We start from the raw sequence: 21,672 nt of genomic DNA, 5'->3' as shown, positions 1-21,672 counted from the left end.
CGCTGATTGTTAAAATGAATCTCTTGACAAACCATGCTTACACTTGACAGTTTAGGATTATTATAAGCGGACAAAATTATACAATAGGAATATATATATATGTGTGTGGGTGCGTTCGCTCAAAGTCAAGGATAATAAGATGTATGTAAAAATGATATTTCAATTGTTGCATTGCAAACGATACCTCACGCAAATGTTGCGTCGGCAACTAATAATCTCAACAAAAATTTGTTAAATAAAGCAATTCGACTGTGTCAAAACACTTACCGCTGTTCGATCGATTGGACCTTCCGGAGCACATACAACGGTAACGTTATAGCTTTTCACACCTGAAAGTTTTTTTTTTTATAGGAAACGAAAAAAAACATCTCAATCCAACACTGCTAATGTAAGAAGTTAAGAGAAAAAGACATGTTGGGATCAAGATCCGTTTGGAGATTTTAGTTTCGAATACAGATTCCGAAACCAGATCCAGAAGTAAAGGTTAAGTGATCTCTACTGCTTACCGTTCACACTGCTGCAATTTTTCGAATCCTTCTCGGTGTAGTGGATGATAAGCGCTCCGGTGTGATAATCAACGAAGGCATCGGGTTGTTTGTCGCATAGTGACAGCTCAATAAGTACGCTATCAACCGCCAGCCAGCTGGCTGTGGCAGGATTGTGGAAGCTACAGTTGCTCGACTCGAATGGTACGGACCGCTCGGGTGGGCAGATAACTGCGGTAGCCCAATCGAACCGATAGTGACAACCGTGCTCGATCTCAACCAAAACCGGTGCACCCCGACCGGCCGTTGCCAGACAGTGGAATGTCACGGTGGTGGACAGGTTTGTGACCGGATCCTGCGGACACGGGTCACCCCGCAGATACTTCATCAGTACGGTATCACCCGCCACGACCAGTGATACATCCGGAAAGCCGAGTGTCGTTTCGTTGCGTGCCGTTACACCGTCAAAGCTAGCTTCACATGCTGCCGCACCGCCCCGACAGCTTAACCCGTACTGAGGTACTAACGGTCGGCACACGTTAAGAAAATAGCGCCTGTCTTGGTGCGTACCGCTAGTGCGTGCTTCGTAATTCCGCGCCGAGTCCATCAGTGGCGACAGGTCCACGTACTGGTCGATGGTCGATTCGTTGTAAGCTCCGCATGCCATTAGAGACGGTTCGCAGACAAGCACCGTCTCGAAATGTACCACCAGCTGACATTCGCCATTTTCAACTACGATCGGCGGCACAACCGTACCGGTGCGGCCACCTTCCACCGGGTCCGTTTCGCAAATAAACTCCAGCCGCGTTTCCCACCGACGTCCACTAGTCGCGTCACAGACAGCTCCAGAACGGTACAGTAAGTACGGAGCGCCGGTCGTTTCATATTGCAGCTCATCCGATATGACCCCGAGACCGACGGACTGCTTGGCGGACACTTCGCATGCACCCGCATCTAGCGGACAGTGACTAGATGCCGGTATCCGGCACACACCCACTTCATAAGTACGATTGTCACGCGAAGTTAGCGTGTAGGTACGGTTAGCGAGCAGACTCAAATCGTACTGTGTCCCGGTGATCGGATTGCTAACTGTGCAGGGTCGCGTGTCCCGGCAGGCGAGCGACGTGCGCCAAACAAACTCATGCGTACAAGTATCCTGCCGACCACGGTAAATTGGTCCCGTTTCTATACCCTCCTCTTTGCCGCACTCGAACAAAATACGCGAATTTTGACATGATCCCGACTTCGAACGCATCTCCATCACCAGCCGTCCCGATGCGTCGATTTTCGGATCCGGTACAGCTTGACCGTAGTCTTGGTAACTGGTACCATTCACCAAACATACGCCAACCCCTGGAGGACACATCGTCAGATGTCCATAGCGTACCGGCTTGCAGACGGACACCACAAAGCGAGTACCATCCGGCAGCGGCACCTCATGATTGGCGCCACCCAACGGTAACAGATTGTACAGATGCCGATTGGTACCGTCCCGTACCGTGCATCGATTGGCCACGAGTGCGGTCGGCAGCGGTTGACAGGCGAGCGGTGTATCCCAGAAAATGTAGTACCGACACTGGTCCGGCGTGTGCGGAATCACCCGCAAAGCAGCCGGCGTACGTTCGTAACTGCAAAGCAAAATTATATCCAGCGTGTAGTGGCCACCGTTACCGCACGGTTCGCCCAGGAACGAAAACTGCATCCGTCCATTGTCCAGCTGAAGGTGTGCCTCGTACCCAAGCGTTATTTTTTTACCGGCGCGCACCAGATATGCCCGTGGCTCGGTTCGGTTATCCTTCGCCGGCGCATCCTTATCGCAGACGTTGAAGAAGAAACGCTCGCCATACTCTTCGGACGTTACGTGGTGATTCAGGTCCGAGCTGAGAGCATTGAAGTCAAACGTCACGTTGTACAGCGGTTCACGGATGGTACAGTCGGTACCATTCAGCAACTACAAGCAGAAGAACAGCATTTATTCGTATTTAAAGGTAAACTACAAAGCTATTTCATAGTGGCTGTCACATGCAGTCATATTAAGTAATTTTGTCTCAATTGATACTTATAGTATAGTAAGTTTAGTTGGGACTCTATGTTTATGAAAGTTCATCAATTGCTTAATTTATTGTCAGTCTAGGATGGACCGCTACGACAAAAGGCCCTCAGATGGAAAATCTTTAAAATTAGTCTGTGAGTGTGTTTTTTTTTTGTGCATGAACCCACGCCAAACGAGAGGGGATTGACCAACTAACAAAAGCATTGCACATTCAAGAAATGCAGCGCAGCACCATATGACCATGTTAAAACAACAAGTGTTCTTTGTTTGTCCAGCTATATTGCGCGCTTCTACGGTTCGTTAAATACGGTGTGGGACAGGATGATGGACAGAGTGACGGGTAAGCTTATCAGAGATACGATAGCGTACCAATCTACGCCGGGGCGGCTGTGCTGTTGTTAAAGCAATCCAAACCCCGATGACTAAGCGATAATATTCCGAAGGCGAATGAGTCGAAAAGCGTAGGAAATCTTCATCCTCGGTGACCAACTCGCTAACATATAATGTATATGGAAATGTGTGACCATTATGTTTTCTTGTTGAATATCTAGCAATTGTTCTTGAATCTACCTTAACCAAAACGCAAAATTTCCTTCAGCTATCCAAATATAGTTTTTTTTTAACTGGGACATGTTGATTGTATATTGTGGTGAGTCTTTTGAATGGAGCGAGGATACTCGTTGAATCACCTACCAATTTTGATTGTGCGCCCGTTGCCAGCAGCGTGAAGGTAACCACGGCCATACAAATCGATAGCCGGCCGGTGGGGCAGAGGGACGCCATGGTGCGTTTTCCCGACCGGGTATACATACGCCCTGCACGCCAAAGAAAACTCGTCAACTACTACGGATTCCTTCGGTTCGTGTTGTTTTTGTTTTCCGGTTTTCGCCAAAATGCACGCTGACCGTGATGAGCGTGCGCGCGCGGTAACGATGACTCACAACGGCACCACTTATCGCTTGTGGTATAATAATTTCGTTCGTTGCGCGGTGTTTTTACTACTATTTTAGGTCAGGGCAGAGTGAAGAATGCATTTCTTCACTTCTAATTTTGCTGGCTTTTGTGAGACTTCGCGGAACGACGGTACACACGCACGCACACCCAGGTAAATGTTCTATCGGTGGCCGATAGTAATAAGCTCTTATCACGAACCATACACACACAGACGGTACGGAGCGAAAGGTTTAGGCACCTGTTCGAACACGCAATATGTGGGACACAAAGCGTTGGATCGAATTGTTTTGCAAAACGCGCAGTTAGGGGCACAAAATAAACGAACACTTCGAGACGAAAACAGTCTCCGTTGTCCTTGTGTTTTGCTACGGTCCTTGTTTTCCTTGCAGCCGTTACTCACACACGCACGCGGAACTTTCCTTTATTTTCGCTGTCCTTTTCTTCCTTCTAGCACACAGAATCAGCACAGAATGTCCTTTACCCGAACGGGCACTATAACACAAACAATAAAAGCTCGTCCTTTATCCTCCGCAGCATGCAACGGTCGAATTAAGAGTTCAATAGGCTACCTCGCTAGGTGCACCGGCTGTGGGGGGTGGAGGGGGGTGGGGGCGAACAAACACGCATTCACTCGAGTTGCTTTCCACGTCAAGTCAGCTGGGAAAATTTGTCGAAGTAAACAGTTCCGCTCGTCACCCGCGCCGTTCGTTTACCGGATACTCAGGAGGTGAACCCACAGTGGAAAATATGACCGTCCGTCTATATCACGGTCTGCACTAAATTAGCATCATGCGATTTTAAAAACTAAAGAAAACGTTCTAGTGCATGTGTTTTTCAACAAGCTCGATGTTTACGTACTTTCTCTCTCTCTCTCTCTCTCATCTGTTTGTTTCTGGCGAGAGTGAAAGAGCGGGAGCTTTAGCAGCAGCTGTCAAACGGGGAAACGCAATACACTGAGTGACATAAGTATAGTACCACCACGTATTTCGATAAAAAAAATTAAAATTTAATTATTTTTTTATTTATCTTTATGAGAAGTGCCTGTTCTCTATGTGTGAATTAAGATTTTGCTCCTAGGGCAGATTATTAAACCGCCATCCGACTGGGAGTGAGAAAAAACAACCCATGATGACACGTTCCACGGGTGATGAGGAGTAGACCTGAGAGAGAAAGTTTAACAAAATATTTAAAACAGGTCAGAAAAACAGTCTCTTATCTAATAAAACTAAAACTCTAAAAAAGGATCGGTTGATAAATGTTGAAAAAATTGTAAAAAAAAAACATACTTTTGCTATTTTTATTTCGCTCAGTGTATGAGACAACCTTTCGCCTCTATCTGTCATCTGGCTTCTCTTATCAAAACAATCGGCGACGGTTAGAAAAGTGTGTGAAAGAAACAATACACAGTAGCGCTTGAATTATTTTCATCTCCTAAAACTACAGCAAAAGAATTCCGCGCGCAGGAAAGGACAGCGCGTCCAGGATGACGGACGATGTAAAACGGTTCTTCCACAACATCCGGAAACGGTACGGTAGAGTCCTCACAACTAGCCACCTCAATCGAAATGTACCGACGGTGATAACTGTTATTCGAACGTTTTTTGTTTTGTTTTGTTTTTGCTTCTTACACTGCAGTGTGGCCGGCCTGAACTGTATCATCATTACGGATCGGGATGGTGTTCCGCTGATGAAGGTCGGCGACGACAAATCGCTCGGCATGATCATGAAACCCTCCTTCCACACCACGTTCACGATGGCGACGGAACAATCGAACAAGCTAGGGCTCGGCCGAAACCGTAACATCATATCCATCTACACCGGCTACCAGGTGGTGCAGATGAACAAGCTACCACTGCTGGTTACCTTCATCGGTACGGAAAGCTGCAATATTGGACACATTCTGGCACTCGATCAGCAGATCGAGCTGGTGCTGGATGAGGTTAAGGTGGCCGTAACGGAAACGTAAGCTAAAAACAATTCCCCTATTTGGTTTGGGGTTGGCACGATTCCGAGGTGTTTGAATGTTGCAAAAAATTTATTTCTATGCTTTATAAACGTGCAAATCGATGGCGCGTTCTTGTCAATACGGATAGCGTGTGTTAAATGCGATGTAAAAAAAAGAATGAGAATATAATATGTACATGAACAGGAATAAAATGTTTTTTTTTTTTGGCGGCTACACGTGACGAAGCGCCCGTGCTCGTTGCAGCTCCTCTTCGGCGATAATACGATCCAACGCTTTCTCGATCTGTTGTGTAGAGCGGGCAAGCTCGGTATTGTCACTGTACGAATCATCCACTATTTCTCGCACCTTTAGCAGCAGATCCCGAAAGTTTACCATCTGCGTATCCATCTTTAGCCGATCGATACGGGCCGACAGCTCATCCTTTTTGATACTCGCCTTATCTTCCGTGATCTTAGGCTGTTGTAGCTGACTGCCGTTGGGGTCCGTTTCACCCGTTTGCTGCACCCGATCCAAATCGATATGGAACCATGTGCTTATGTCACGCACGGACAGTTCCGTTTTCTCCATTAGCCTCGAGCGTCCTAGAGTTTCTGCAAAGAACAAAAGAAGGGAAGGCGAAACATGGTAATGAGAATAGTATTGTGCGTAGTGAGTAAGAGTGAGTCAGTGATTTAAATATCTCCAATTAAAGATTTAAATTAACTCCTCACAAAGTTAGGAATTTGAGTTAAGGATCGCCTTCTACCTTGTTATAACGACTTCCAAAAGAGTTGTTAAATGAATAAAACTCCAGTAGGGAGTGAGTAAGACTGAATTAATTCTTTGAAAAGATTTGTTATTCTCATCACTGATTGAGAACAAACGTCCAGGAAGTCCAGGGAAAGATCGAACATACCATCTTTCGTAGCATCGCTCGTACAGCCGGATGTAAGTGCTTGCTGGCGATACGGTGTGCTGGAACATTGCGGCAAACCTTGACCCAACTGCGTCCCGATATCTTTTAGCTGGACCAATCCTTCGCCAACCTGGGCCACGAAACGATCGCACACGCTGTGCAAACGGTCGTCCATCTGTCCCGAGCAATATTCGGTCAGACGCTTACGGGTAGCTTCGTGCTGCTCCTCGAGCGTTTCTACTAGCGCTGCCAGCCTGGCGAGTAGATTCTTGTGCTGTGTATTGTTAAACACACCGTACTCGACACTGCTGAATAGGCTCATGTTGCGCTTTAGCGTACCGCTCACCACAGACTCCCGGCGTTGGGAGCTTTTCCGCTCACCTTCCCCACCCTCGACCACACACATCTCTTCACTTTGCAGCAAATCGACTGCTTTTGTGTCGAGCAGCTTCGCATCCAAATTATCGTAGGTGGATGGAGAAGCAGCCAAACCGTCCGTTACACGCGTATCGTTGCTATTTGCCTTGAGCCATCGCCATAACTTCCCTAGCCAGGCGTTACAGAGCGAACCAGCTTCCGTATCGTTGCTGCTACTAATTTCGTACATCTTGTGGGTCATGTTGTGTCGCTTGTTGCTGTACCCGGTCGTAAAGCAGTCGATGCAGAGGGACACGTGTCGGCAGCGCTGACACTTGAAGCGCAAACCACGGATAGTGATTCGGCAGCCGTAGCACACCGTACCGTGGATCACGTGCTCGGTGTCACGGAGCCGTTTACATAGCGTTACCACGTTGGCGTAGTAGGAAAAGAGCGACGACAGCTTCCACAGACAGCTAAACTGATACTCGGTCAGTCCGACCAGCCCGGGATAGTTGGCGAAACATTCGCCCGTGATCTGTTGCACCATCGACGGTTTCAGGTGATCCGGCTCGCCGAGAAAGGTAAGCACCTTGGAAAGCACGGTCAGCATCGCTTCGAAACGGTGCCGCGATACGCACAGATTGTGATCGCTGGTAAGCCGGAAATGTTCCCACACCAGCTGCGCATGGCTTGTGTGATCGCACAGCAACAGAAACGTCTGGCGCAGCTCCAGCACTGAAACCGGCGTTGTACGCTTCGGATCAAATACGGCCCAGAAAAAACCGGCCAGTATCGCACAGATTGCATCGAGATTTGGCCGTATCGGTAGCTCATCGAAGTAGCCCATCCGTGTCGCTGCGAAGTAAATGTCGTGCACGATACTGGTCAGCTGGGACGGTTTTATTGAAGGTGCACTGTCGATCAAGTTAAGCTGGTGACGGTTGAGGATCGAGTGAACCATATCGAACGGAATGTACGATGCTGCGCAGAAGTAACAAAAAAAACCGTATGAAAAAACTCGATATCGGACTGATTCGTGGAAATATTTTCGTCCCAATAGAAAAATAAAGGAAAACTTTAACTTACTGTTGAGCGCTTTCTGGAGAGCGTGAAGCTTACCAGCACAACGGTAGGTGCTATACCGGGAACTGCCATACTTTTCGTTTATTGTTAGCAGGATAAATAGCAGATTAGGGTTGTCGTGTTCTGTCTTGCCACTGTAGCGGTTGCGGTACAGCAAATAGCCTCGTTCATCCAACTGTTGATCGTACATTATCAGGCGTTTCTTTCCTTACAGTGATTTACGGGAGTTTGATGCTCTGCTTTTCTAGCTTGCACAGCACATATAGTGAAAAGTTTAATTTCCCTCGGTTACGATAAAAAGCAAAGCTATCAGAAAACAAAAAACGAATCGTTTGCACACAGACGCGTCGAAAACAGTTGCGCCCCTATGGGCCAGGCTGTCAAAAACAAAATCACTTTTCAGTTGAGCTTTCCGATTTTAAACAAATCTTATGCGTGCTGCCACCTAATGGTCGCTCCTCGAACTATACGTGCCGTGTGTTTTGGTTACATGTAAAATATTTTTAAATAACGTTCGTTATTTTCTTGCCTTGTTTTTGTTCTACAAATAATTGTGCTTTATTTAAATAAATAGGATTATTTTTTGTTGATTGAAGAAAAAGCACTCGCGGCAAAAAGTAGCAACCCGAGTTCGTGCAAGCATAAACCCGAGTAAACATAACATCTTCAGATAACTTTCCATCTTAAAATCCTCATTCGTTGAATACAACCGTACAGTGCTACAGCTGCGACGTGAAATACTTAGTCAATCATTTACACATTGCTATTTCCTCTCACGATTGCAGTACAACCAAAAATATTTTACAAAAATGTCAGTTTACGAGCTCCTGAACTTCCACTTGGACAAACTAATCTCTTATTTCACCGGGGTGCTCGAGAAGGTATTGGAAACATCAATTTTTACACGAACGAGTAGCAATTTGCGTTCTTTGATTGTGTGTTCTTCGCTGTTTGAACATTTTATATTTAAGAAGAACCCGCAATAAAGAGATTAAGTTGTCTATCGATGGGAAAGATTGATCATGTTTTCTAACATAAGTTACCTTTTTATATTCGTTCTTAGAACCACATTGGTATGTGTGAACCGTTGGAAAACGAGGATGGTACTCCGCTTACTAATGTGGACGTTACAGCGGTAAAATTAGCACGAAAGCTGATTCCGTCCATCAAGCAGGACCAAGAGTTGGTAAAAACCCATATCCAGCATAACCAGGACCGTCCTTGGCAGGAAGGAGATCCTTACCTGTTTCTATCGTCCTTCAAACCACCACTTACCAACGAAACTCAGGAGTTTTCTTGTTTGAAACCGGATCCGGTAAGAAAAAAAAAAACCCTTGCTCTAAGTGCCCCTTCATAATGAAGGTTGATATATATTTTGTTCTTTTAGATTTCAAAATACCATTTCATGGAAGGTGATGAAATTATTTATATTGCACCAATATACCCCATTACGCACGTATGGCCGGACGAAACCGGACACATTTTGTACGATATCGTAGAAAATGAAGTTACGTTTGTGTTGCACAAACACAGCACGGGGGAAAATTTTTTATTTGAATTTGTAGCAGATACCATAGATGTTTAGCAGATGGTTGTTGAATTTGTAGCAGATGGCTATAGCTTAATCTAGTATTGATGATTTACTTACCGTAGACAATAATTTTTTTTCTTGTTTTTTTATCGTGTGAAAATAATAATACTTTTTTTGTGAAATTGTGAATTAAATGATCTAGAGTTCATGGTTCATACTTCGTACTTCATTTATAAAAAAATATTTACACTCTCTTAGACAAAAATATTCATATTAAGTTTACGCTGTCTATAAATTGTGCTACTCATCTTTCCTTTTATAACCATTCTTGAACTAGAAAATATCATATAAAGGAAAATTTAGTTAAGATAAATTTAGGCTCGTAACTGCTACTCGCGGGAACAAAAATTTCACAGACTGTGCAATGCACAATATGCATCGTGAAAAGTTAAGCTTTTGTTTTGCAGAAGAATCTCTTAGACCGGTCAAAGCAGGATCGTAAAGATTGTGTACATTGCAACGAAGAGATTTAACGTAACAAGCGCTAAATACTTAATTGGTACTCGCCCGAGTGATAAAAATAAATGTAATGATCTAACGTTGAATTTGTAAACAATCGTTCATCATTAGTCGTTTACATTTGTGGTTGAGTCGAAATCGTGAGGCTCAATGTAAAAAGTTTGGGGAATCGACGTGAGAAATTTAAACAAAAAACACGAGCGGAAAATTCCAGTGCCTTAAGGAAACGAAATGCAGGTGCCGAGTGGTACTTCTTTAAATTGTAAACTAGAATATAAGGTTTTTCCTGTTTTTTTTCTAATAAATGTATTATTAAAAAAAGTGGTACAATTCAAAAATAATTACGAGTTCAGAGGGTAATTTGGCATTTCCATTTAACTTCTATGTTTAAAGGCTGTTTCCAATAAACTTTGGATGCATTAGAAATATTAATGATCGTTTGTATGTGGTCGTAAAATAAAATAAGTCAAAGAGAAACTTATCTGCACTGAGTGGGCAGATGATTGTTAAGAAATACGCCCCTAATTATGGAGTAATAAAAACAAGTGGAGATAATTGTAAGGTACATTTGTATATTATTTGCAATTGCATCAGGCAATAACAATAAAAAAAACTGAAGAACGTAATGATTGTTAAGATAAGAATGATAAGAAACGTATACACGGCATCCTAGATGAAAATAGACAATCCAGACCTTCTTCTTCTTGGCTTTACGACCTTTAAGGTCATGGTTATGCCGGCCATCGAAATGGCTTTCTAGACTGCCGATACCACTTAGCTAGTTAGTCAGTCCTCACTACGGGGGGGCGACGGTCCGGATGGGATTTGAACCCGGTCCTACCGTTTGAAGACCCTATACCATCCCCTGCCTATACCACCGGACCACCCGGCTTTTCTAAAATAGACTTCCGAACACGCCCGATCTCGCTTTCGATTCCGTTTTGAGTGGATTATTCTCGTACAGGCCTAAGGAAGAAAGCAAGCAGGTCTACACCTTCATACTGCTGGCGCTCAATGCAAGGGGGTGAATAAGGTTTATGATAGTGTGCGTAGACTTCGGCACAAAAACCAGGATCATTCGTTTTGGATCCTGGGCTCGGCACTAACGTCGTCTATGCAGACCTATTAAGATAAACGATGTGGCACAAAAATGATCTTATTATTCAATTTTCTATTTTTATTCGTGTTGCTCAAAGGGTACTGCGTTTAGGATGAGTTTGACTCACAATTTGATTTATTGTGTAATTGTTTGCTAGATTAATTTTTCCTAGCACCAATGTGGCAATAAAACTTATTATCTCTTATCGATATATGGATAGCAGTGCATGATAAATTGCTTGCTATATTGAGAAACATCCAACGTATTTGAGCAAAAGCGAAAATAGGCTCACCATTCCCTTACAGAGAATAACGAGATATAACGGCCTCCTAGCATTCAATTCAAATTCGACACGGATAATCGAGACGTGTAATTTGACAACAGTGTTAGATACGTAATTGACCGGCTTCGTTCATCGTCAACGGAACAAAACAAAGGTATAAGCTGTTGATTCTCGGAATACGTTGAGCAATAGTGCGCCACACGTTTCAGAAAGACGCTGTAGCGCGTGTAAATTAAATAAGGAATCCAGTGTTAGTGAATGCAAAATGTCGGATGAAAAGCTACGTTTTCTTATGGATCGCCGAGCAGAGCTGGATGCGATGATCGAACAGCATGGAATGGTGCTGAAATCGGTTGGTAGAACTGTGCGAAAAGTGTTCGCTTAGCTTCCTAATCTTCCTACCATTTGTATGATTGCAGAACAATATCGGCATGCACGACCCGCTAGTCGATAGCCAGGGGTTTCCGCTTCCGAACGTTGATCAGTTTTGCGTTCGCCAAGCTCGCCAGTCAATCATTTGCCTTCAGAATGATCGGAAATGGCTGATGCAAGCGATTGACAACGAAATGGCTGTACTGTTCGAACAGAAACGAAATGATGCGGGATTAATCCCAACGCAGCAGCATCCCCTGGTTGAGCCGATGGAGGTGGACAATCCAATTAATGAGTTGGAACCATTCGCTGTGGTGTTAAACGTAGAGCCAGGCCAGCTTGCAGAACGTGTCGTAAGGGTTTAATTCTTTGCTCTTTTATTCCGCTTTGTGATTGGCGACAGCCGCCAATGACACAGCAATTAGAGGTTAGCAATGGTTCGGAATAGCATAAGTTGTTGTTTTTTTATGATCGAATGAGGCATCCTTCCATGCAAAATCAAACGATTTGGGAAGAATTCAACTTCCCTATTCAATTCATCTCCCTATTTAATGTTTTTGTATGGGATGACACACTCCGATCATAAATCGACGATCCGGTCGTGAGGCCACAGTGGCGCCGACTTTCCCGTCTATCCAACTACGGTTTTTATCGTATGTCATTTGACGGTCGGCGCTACCTCAGTGGTCGTTATGGCAAGAAGAGATATGAGATGATTATTACGATTGAAATCGTAAACTTATGCGGTTCCTTCCATTGGCAGTGAAATTGTTATTTTGTGCTGCAAAACAACTACATTAACTTCCTTAAATAGCTGTATAACCCTAGTTATTCAATCTTCTGTTTTTAGGGCATACAAACTGGCGACATGATTTTACAAATCGGAACACTGACAGCGAAAAATTTCAAGTTCCTGAGTCAAATACAAAACATATTAGAACAAGCCCGGGGCCAAATTATTCGATGTGTGATACGCAAAGAGGCGACGGGTAACGATGTCAATTTGGAGTTAGATTTCAGGACGGGTGAAATCCGGATGGGCATAACGGCAAAAGGAGTATAATAAGCTCATTAATCAGGAAATTCGTTATTACATAGGAACAGATGAGGGACAATATGCGTTAAGCTATTCGTAAAACGAGGAGTTCAATTTCAAGACGCGTGTTGTTAAAAAATTGGTTTAAAGCCAAAAAGTTGAATTAAAAAGAAAAGAAATATCGTGTGGATAAAATAATGCAAAATAAATTGCATTTAACACCTGGCATATACAAAAAGCCACTCACAAACTGAATTCTACTTACTTATCCATTTAAATTCTTCATTACATAGAAACATATGGAGGACAATACGCGTATAATGTTCGTAAAACGAAGAGTTCAATTTCATGACGCGTGTTGTTAAAAAGTTGGATGAAAGTTAAAAAGTTGAATTAAAAAAAAGAAGTATCGTGTGGATAAAATGCAAAATAGATGCGTTTAAACGAATCATGCGAATAAAGGCATGATGCAAAATAAATTACATTTATCTCCAGGCATATATACAAAGCTCACACTCGCAAACTGAATTATATGAACTTATCTATCAGATATTGTTTTATTACATAGGGACAGATGAAGGACATTGCCATTGTGACGTTGAGTTAATCGTAAAACGAGGAGTTCAATTTCATGCCGCATGAGGGTAAAAAGTATGATGAAAGTTGAAAATTTGAATTACAAAAAAATCGTGTTGACCGCTAATTGTGTTTGATGAAAATAAATGGTCCTCCTTTATTAATCTAGGATAGGATTTGGCACAATTTTGACGAAATTGATCAGATAATAAAGAAAAAGAACTTAAACCGAGCAATTAGTTTTGATTTAACACATCGACGGAGCTTAACTTACGATTAAGGCATTGATTCGTAAAATTCTGTAGATACATAATGTATCCTTTTGCACTACTATTTTTAAACATTATTAATTACATTTTAGTATAAGCGTTATAATTACTACTTCTTGATATTCTAGGCCAAAAAGGCCAACTTGTTGATCATTGCCGCCCATTTGAGGTGAATAAACCATGAAGGAGTGAATAAACGAATGGATACCATGTAATTGGACAGGGGAGGGACAGGGGTGCGATCCGTATGGGATTTGATCACCGGTCTTGCTATTTGAATTAATCGTAAAGGAAGATAAGATACTGTTAGTGTCGACGATGGTTCACAGGAGGGAGGAACTTTTATTCAGGTCTGGTGGTCTTTCGGAGTTTTTTTTTCTTCAATATAATCTCGCCAGCCGGATAACATCAGCTAGCAGGTTGGATTTGGCCCTCGGACCAAACCGTGCTGTAGGACACTGATGGCAACCAGTTGATCAACCCCTGACTGGTAAATGTGAATGCAAGTAAGCTTTTGAATACAAACTTAATAATTGAAGGGCCTTTCATGTCCTTCAAGACGAGGCTGATAACAGTACGGTATTGCTGCATACACTGAGCTGAAAACTGAACACTCTGCAAGTCTATATCGTCATATAGTTCTCCTAGCAGATGATAGGCCTTCATGTTCGCTCGCTATTATTACCAGCTGTTGAGAATTCCAGGACCCGGTTTTAAAATATGATAGGTGAAGATTGTAGATTCTTTCTAAATTTGTTCCTATCAGTTCACTGCTAGCAAGTTGCTATCCAATACATACTAATTGTGATATTTAAACGCTTAAAACCTCAAGCACTATCGTACATAAGGATGTATGGACCTGTTGATCGATTGCATCTGGCGTCATCACAGGCGGCTCGCATACCACCGGTACAGTGAGGGCTTCCGTTCAAATCCATTCACATACACCCAAGTGCACAACTCTTCCAAGCCCATAACCATCTCGATCGTATACGCACGGTCATCTCAGATGACCGAACCATCTCGCCAACACAGCCCGTACAACCACGTAACCAACCATGTGCACCTGTGTTGGTAAATCTTACCTTAAGAGTCTTGCACGGGTCCACCCTTCCAATCAAACTACCCTTCCTCCCCCCACCCACACACACACGGCCGCGCCGCAACGATGTGATTCAACAGTGCGTAACACCGCTAGACTGCCGCCAGTAACGCTGCACGGTTCGTACAGTACGGTAAACGGTGGTACAGTGTAGACGTCGTCTGGCGCTTGTGACGCTCGCACACCGCACTGGTTTGTCGATCGTGAGCCGCGGTATTGATACACCGATTATGTTCGAAGTCGTGTGTAGGGAACTATTTTGTTGTTGTTGTGTTCCTTCCGTTTTTGTTTATTAATTTGTTTGCTTGTATCTTCCTGCCACCTGTTGCGGTGCGGTGTGTTTATATAAAACGTTCTGCAAAACTTAACATTTCGGTTCCGGTGTAAAGGTCGAAAGGTGGTTTCCGCGTACCTTTACCGCGGCTGTTGTGTGCAATGTGTCTTTTTGTCGCCGCGGTGTAGTACGCGAGCTCTAGACGTACGTAAGCCCGCATGTAAAGTGAATGGGATCCGCTGCCCTGGTTCGGGGCTAACGCGCCGGCATATTGTGTGCGTAAAGAGTGTGTGTTTGTGTTGTGTGGTGTACCCTTTTCGGAAGATGTAAAGTTATTCTAGCCTTCAGTTGGAGTTTGCATGTTTTTCGATAGGGTCGGCTAGAAATGATGAACGATTCGTAAAAGGACACTTTACACTATGTTCTAGCATCGTGCCTTGTGCTAGACTACGCTGCTATTGACTGCTGTGTCCTTGCTGATCACGTTCGAAGGAATTTGGGTCAAACATCGCTGTTGTCGTCAGACATGTGCTGGTGATTAATTACACACCTTACAACGATCAGGTTATTTTCAAGTTCAGTGTGAGCTCTGGGCTGGCTGGCGGCCGGACGGGTTCCACCAAATCGCGGGCTAGCGTTACTAGCGTAGCTTGACCCAAATCCAGGCGTCAGATTGTACAAGTCACACCAACACCAAAACCGGACGTCTCAAAATCGCCATCAATCGCATCAATCAAAACTGGGCTAACACAACTCTCTTGTGCAGGAAATTATTATATTGAAAAAACCTTGTCATTAGCATACAATCCGTATCTCTTCCTACCCTTTTGCAATGAAATTAGCTGGAGTATTTTGTTGTTGGTGTTATTGCTTAGCATAATATCTACAGCCTTGCCGATTGCCTACTATACTTGCGGAAGCATTCGACTATTCGGCAAAAGCATCATCCCTTCAACGCGCCCAATACCCAATGTGTTTGGGCCCTTAAGTGTGTGTGTGTATACCCGTGACATTGAACGGCATGTCTCTGCACGAATGGTACCGGAGACGGGAGCGGGGGCTACCACCTCGCATTGGCGACACCGACATGATCCACCGTACCCTGTTCCGGTCGCTGCAGCCAAAGGTGCTGCCCGACGAATTTGCACCACCCTACCGGTACGGCCAGGACGTTGGAGCTATCTGCAATCTGGAGTTTTCGCCGGATGGGTAAGTTTGGACATTCAATATGAAGTCGGGGGGTTCAAATTCCAGCCGGATCGTTTCTCCCGTAGGTGAGGACTAGACTATCCTGGTATCAACAAGTCATTCGATGGCTGGCGTTACCTAGAAGGTCGCGAAGCATAGAAGAAGAAGAATTACCCGTTCCAGATATACCATGGTGCCCTCTGACGCAACATGACCGTATGTCACCGAGCGTGGATCGTCATCCAGCCGATTCGGAAGTTGTGACTCAAAATCTTCTAGCCGCGTCGTCCTTCAAACATTTGCTTCTGGTTTCAATTGATCGCATGTTCGCCGCGACTTTATAGATGGCGTCACTTCCCATACAATTTTTGTTGTGTGTGGTGCTTTGGTTTTTCCTACCTGCGAATTTTTACTCTACATTTATTAACGGAAGGGCTCACCTAAGAATGGCGACCCGGTTTTTTTTTTTGGGCATTTTCTTCGTCACCGTACACACTTCCTGCCGTAATTGATTGATCGAGTCCACTTTACTTTGCAATCGAACCCCGCTTGTTACCGTGCCATGGGAAGGGTGGTGGAGGGTGGCTCACATTTGGCGGCACCTTTGCGGGCTTGCTAACTGTGTGACACTGTGGTGGGTGAGCTGAAGTTTATGGCCGTTCATTTTCGGGTTTGCTGTGGTAGCGAGGTTAGTCGACCGTTGTTCCGTTCCGGTGGCAGTTTCAACCGTAATATCCGGCTTCCGCGTTTTCTCCGTCACCGCGTTGATACGCCGGTTTTAGTGGCGTACTGTTTGCGAATTAGTTGCGGAGACAATAATCTCCGTTTCGTATCCGCATACTGCGTTGAAACAAATAGCAAGGAAAAAAAATGGGCAAAACCAAACACCACACAGAACTTTAAATGTGCTTATACGATAGGGAACACATTAGGGGTCTCGTTAATGCTTCTTTTGGTCGTTTTTTTTTTGCGCTTCTCTTCATGCCTTGAGTGTTTTGGAGTTTTAATGATGGCAATCAGTATTGTAAAACCTCCATTGGGTTTTTCTTTTTTTTTTTTTCAAACTTTGTCATGAACAGTTGGAGCAATAATAATAATAAATCTTAAAGGTAGTCCATCTCAGAAGATTTCCCTAGAGGACCACATTTTCCATACAGTCTTCTTAACTTCCGCATAAGTAAATGTACTAGAATCGATCACGAGCAGATGAATCATACAAAGGCAGCCGCATTAGAGTGCCAAATAACGAGTTAAGCTAGTTAATTGTGCCTTCGTGGTGTGTGCAAACCAGTCCGAGCCCGTAGTACCGCGCGAGGGCTCAATTTCAATCTCTCGGTCACTGCAAACGTACTGTTGGCAACGGCAGCACCTGTTTGCTGGCTGTCGTCAGCGTATCTCACAGCAGGTGATTTGATAGTCTGGTCATCTAGTTTGACCTTAAGAGTGTTAAATTTCCTGGGACTTTACTACAGCCGGTATCGCCGACTGGCCTTCGGAACGGGCTGCAAACGAGTTTTACGAAGGCAAACACCAACTGTTTTTCCATCAACACCTTCTCTTATGTTGAAAGATAACATTCAGAACTTTGCCGCCACCGGTTCGTGGCTTTGCACATGGGCCCCGTGCAAGCATGCTCGCAAATTCGTGTAACAATTTAATTGATCCAACGTTGTAACCTCTACCGGTATGCAAGCATCGATGAGCAAGTTCGGCTACCCATCCAACCCCCCCCCCCCCCCCCTGTGTGTGTGTGTGTGTGCTCCCAGACTGTATGGAAATGATAAAAGGAGCCGAGCTCGTACGTCTATCAGCCGTCTGCCCATCATGATACGATCGCGAAACTGACGCTAGAGTGCACCGTTACCCTTTTTCAAGGTGTGCTTCTTCATGCATCACTCATGACCATGACCATAACCCACACGGTGCGCGGAGGGCTACGGACCTCCAGACAGCGTCGCCGAATGATGGCGGCGGTGGCGGCAACAACTCGCTGTTAAAGCGTTACTACCCCAGCATAACCGCTTACCGTGAATTACTTCCGAGTTGTCGATAACTGATCGCACGCTGTGATTGGATTACACCAATGTGTACTGCTCGGTAGAAGAGTTAATTTGGCACGAAATCTTTCACGCAAAAATTGTACGCACTGAATGTTTAAGGCAAAAAATGGTTCTTGTGCTGCGGAAGAAACCTCCAGATATGATCTCAATTTCCTCAACACATTTCTTATGCTTTTAAAAAGAAGGAATGAAGGAAGGAAGGAAACAGTTTACATCAGATGGTGTTCGAATACTTTGCCTAAGAAATGACTTCCTTCCTTGCCCTAATGGTCCTCTTGCTGGGACTGCTGGGACTGCTAACTGTTAGCATTCGCATGGACCATGCTGACAAAGAACGCCAATGCACGGCGCCATTTTCGAACGTCGGATGCTAAGGACTAATCTTTGGCAGTTCGCGCAACCAGGGCGTGTGGGGAAGGAGATTTAATCAGATACCTGGACGGTAGTCAAGGCAGAAAGGATGGCTGGGGCACATAATGCAAATGCTGGACTCATGCTCCCACCAGGAAGCTTCTCGCCAGCGACTTGTTCGGCACGAGGAAAGGATTGGGTATCTGGCCGATGTCTGTAAAGCTTTTTTTTTTTGACTCGCTGATCAGCTAGATTAAGCCGACCATTCAATGGCTTGCTAGACCTACTGATACCATGCAGTTGGATAGGCAGACCTCACTACTATTTGCGGGAAATTCTCACTATTATTTGCGGGTCCTGTTGGAATTCGATCCCCGGTCCTACCATATGAAGATAGCGAAAAGAAAATCTCAACATACTGACGCGTTTTTTCTTCAAAATTTCTTACAGATCCGTTCTGATTGCTGCGTGTGAGCATAAATCAATCGTGCTGTACGATCCACTCACAGAAAAGCAAGTCTGCACTGTCGATAACGCCCACGAAGGGAGTGTAAATTGCATCAGGTAAGTAGTAGGGACAGTTTCCTCCTTCCAAATACGCACCAACCCACTGCGTTTGCAACATTGTAGGTTCGTGGACAATCGTACCTTTGCCAGCTGCTCGGATGATACCACGATTGCACTATGGGATTCGCGTAATCTGTCCACCAAGCTGCGCACGCTAAACGGTCACAGCGGGTGGGTGAAGAATATCGAGTACGCAAAGCATGCGGGCGTACTCATCTCATCCGGGCTGGACGGTGTAGTGTACGGTTGGGAACTGAACAACAGCACCGAGCAGGGGTGCACTTACCAACGGTTGCTGCACGTGCCGGGACTGATGCGTTGCCGGCTAGTGCCAGATGAAACGCGCCTAGTACTGTGCACGACCAGTGGTTACCTGATGCTGGTGCACGACCTAAACCTTGCCAGCATTGCCGGAGATCTCGTCAACTTTCGCGTAAGTTTGGGAAGGGGTTTTTCGTTGTTGTTGCCTACAAGCTAGCTCCAACGTTGTTATCTCACATCTTACCGTTTAACGTGTTCGTTTTTCGGCAGCCAAACATTCACCGACTGAGCTTAATGCGTAAGCAACGGATCACATTCACTGCACGTAAGAGTCCTACAATCGCCCACAGACGAAAGCGAAATCGTGTCGAGTTTGTGAGCGATTTTCCAACCGGCGACGATGCGGAAATGATTAGCGGTTTAACGGTATGTAGGCTGTGGTGCAAATCTACAGCCGAGAAACAGTCATGGAAGGAGGTGTTCCTAGTGAAGGATAGTACCTAACGGGTTTCTTTCAAGTTATGCATATTTGTTTTCGCGTGTTAAAGATATCATTTATAAGGCTGTATATTTCTATATCAGATACTATTCTTATGTTTGTTTTAGATACATCCTCAAGGCTGGTGTGCCCTTAGCAGAAATATTTCCTATGATGAAAGTACTGAGGTAGGTCATGTCAAAACTTGTCTTGACGTTGTTGATAATGAAGCCAAGGCACCCTTTATAATCAATTATAACATTCTATGCTCTGTGTATTGCAGTGGTCTGTAGTACATGATATACAAAGTTGGAGTGAAGAGGATGATGATCCCTGCATGGATCAAGAGAACTTAGATCCAGAAAAGGAAGATGAATCCGAAGCTGAACAAGAACCGCAACCTGAGCGAAGCATTCCTCTCAGGTTAGCAAACGTTTTTTTGGGCGACAGTAAAAGAACAACCAACGGCACCGTTCTCAACGAACCGACCTGGTGCAATAACAACACCACACAACGGAATGTGATCAACAAGTACGTAGTGTAACGTCGTGATATAGGAAGCTGGCAGATCCTAACACTGTCTTACTGTATTCTAGCGTATTTCCTACTCATTCGGGAGCTTCGTGCCCAAGCCTCGCACACACACCACACTTAAGACTGCCGCCCAACAACGGAACCAATATGAAGGAATGCGATGCCGCGATCACCACCACCACCATCCGCAACGACGAGAAGGTTGTATGGCCACGGGACATGTCCGTAGCTAAGAAACGTACAGACAGCAACCTGCCAGCAAATGGTACCCGTCTGCTGTACTACATACAGGAGTCGAAAAAGGTGGAGGGCTATATGCGGGAGGCGTGCTTTTCTCCCGATGGACGGGTCATATGCTCACCGCACGATGATTACGGTGTGCGGTTGCTGGCGTTTAACGAGCATTGCAATGAGATGCATTACGCGAGACAGTACATTAGCAACGGCAACGGACCGGAGATCCTACGAGAGCTACAGTACAAGCCGTGCCATCCGCACGTGGTAATCAGCAGCCAGTTTAGTCCACGGTTTCCATTGCTCGTTACCGGCTGTTTGATGGGGAATGTTGTTTGGAATCTACCGGTGTTAAGTTAGATCGTACAGATGCAAGTATGGCACTTAAGTATACGAGTCTTCGCAGCAAGGGTTAAAAGAGGACAATAAATTGATGTAAACTATATTTGGTTAAGTATTTGTGTTTGTTGTATGAAGATATTGGACTGGAACTTTTGTGGGCATGGTTATCGCCCTGGCCACCACAGCCCACCCCTTACTAATTCCTCTTCCCTTAACGACCGTCTAGGTCACGTCGACCATCTAATGGCACGTCTTGCTGATGCCACGTAGTTGGATAGTCACTCCTTACTACGGTATTTGAACCCTAGTTCTGCCGCATGAAGTCCAGCACCGCTATCGCCTGGGCCATCAGACCGCCCTAACTAATTAAGTATGCCTAATAAATTTCCACACAATTTGTAAAGTTGTGCCTTATAACCATCACTGTCCTCTATACGCTCAGAGCCCCATCGAACAGTTCTTGTCGCCGACCATTCGTTGCAAATGAAGATCACGAACCAAGAATTTCTTCAATTATCTGGGCATATACAGAAAATGGTGGTATTTAGCTTTTACTAACTATTTGCTAATAAATAAATGAAAACCAAGCCATTAAAGCAAACAAAAATGAGAGAGCGTGCGGTAGTGTGCGTGCGCATAGAACATAAAATAATCGCGTGGTTTTTGCTTTGTTGTTTTTTTTCTACTCCGTTTTCCAGAAGTTAACATTGACCTACCTTCCTAGCAAACACGTTGAGGTGTACGGCGAAATTATATACTCCCAACGACAACTTGTCGAACGACAACAATACTCGATTTGA

General features: G+C 44.7%; 7 protein-coding genes across 7 annotated transcripts in view; 5 read left to right on the top strand and 2 right to left on the bottom strand.

Moving 5' to 3' along the window:
* The window catches only part of LOC126561148 (uncharacterized), a 506,370-nt gene extending 500,995 nt beyond the window's left edge, over positions 1-5,375 (top strand). The window contains exon 5 of the mRNA XM_050217105.1: positions 5,366-5,375. The gene's annotated coding sequence lies outside the window, so the exon portion shown is untranslated. The remainder of the gene's footprint in view (positions 1-5,365) is intronic.
* On the bottom strand, positions 496-3,321 carry LOC126556418 (cation-independent mannose-6-phosphate receptor). The gene is made up of 2 exons (XM_050211720.1): positions 3,232-3,321; positions 496-2,436 (listed from the first exon to the last, which is right to left on the bottom strand). The coding sequence occupies exons 1-2, from the start codon at positions 3,319-3,321 to the stop codon at positions 496-498; spliced, it is 2,031 nt and encodes a 676-aa protein (XP_050067677.1).
* On the top strand, positions 4,965-5,458 carry LOC126561394 (ragulator complex protein LAMTOR3 homolog). The gene is made up of 2 exons (XM_050217511.1): positions 4,965-5,019; positions 5,128-5,458. The coding sequence occupies exons 1-2, from the start codon at positions 4,976-4,978 to the stop codon at positions 5,456-5,458; spliced, it is 375 nt and encodes a 124-aa protein (XP_050073468.1). The 5' UTR covers positions 4,965-4,975.
* A 210-nt stretch (positions 5,459-5,668) lies between these two features.
* On the bottom strand, positions 5,669-7,986 carry LOC126556323 (dystrotelin). The gene is made up of 3 exons (XM_050211609.1): positions 7,800-7,986; positions 6,354-7,694; positions 5,669-6,048 (listed from the first exon to the last, which is right to left on the bottom strand). Exons 1-3 carry the CDS (start codon positions 7,984-7,986, stop codon positions 5,669-5,671), a joined length of 1,908 nt encoding a protein of 635 aa, XP_050067566.1.
* A 619-nt stretch (positions 7,987-8,605) lies between these two features.
* On the top strand, positions 8,606-10,874 carry LOC126556225 (uncharacterized). Its single transcript, XM_050211490.1, has 4 exons — positions 8,606-8,677; positions 8,860-9,111; positions 9,184-9,308; positions 10,811-10,874. Exons 1-4 carry the CDS (start codon positions 8,606-8,608, stop codon positions 10,872-10,874), a joined length of 513 nt encoding a protein of 170 aa, XP_050067447.1.
* A 619-nt stretch (positions 10,875-11,493) lies between these two features.
* Positions 11,494-12,663, top strand: LOC126556121 (26S proteasome non-ATPase regulatory subunit 9). Its single transcript, XM_050211378.1, has 3 exons — positions 11,494-11,580; positions 11,648-11,953; positions 12,451-12,663. The coding sequence occupies exons 1-3, from the start codon at positions 11,494-11,496 to the stop codon at positions 12,661-12,663; spliced, it is 606 nt and encodes a 201-aa protein (XP_050067335.1).
* Positions 12,664-15,841: 3,178 nt separating this feature from the next.
* Positions 15,842-20,896, top strand: LOC126562246 (DDB1- and CUL4-associated factor 10 homolog). The gene is made up of 7 exons (XM_050218698.1): positions 15,842-16,066; positions 18,907-19,020; positions 19,087-19,456; positions 19,555-19,710; positions 19,891-19,950; positions 20,046-20,293; positions 20,359-20,896. Exons 1-7 carry the CDS (start codon positions 15,879-15,881, stop codon positions 20,888-20,890), a joined length of 1,668 nt encoding a protein of 555 aa, XP_050074655.1. The 5' UTR covers positions 15,842-15,878; the 3' UTR covers positions 20,891-20,896.
* Positions 20,897-21,672: the final 776 nt, after the last annotated feature.

Source organism: Anopheles maculipalpis, chromosome X (genome assembly GCF_943734695.1).
Source record: "Anopheles maculipalpis chromosome X, idAnoMacuDA_375_x, whole genome shotgun sequence".
Lineage (NCBI taxonomy): Eukaryota > Metazoa > Arthropoda > Insecta > Diptera > Culicidae > Anopheles > Anopheles maculipalpis.
The sequence above is the reverse complement of the archived record's forward strand: the minus strand, read 5'-3'. Positions and strand labels throughout refer to the sequence as shown.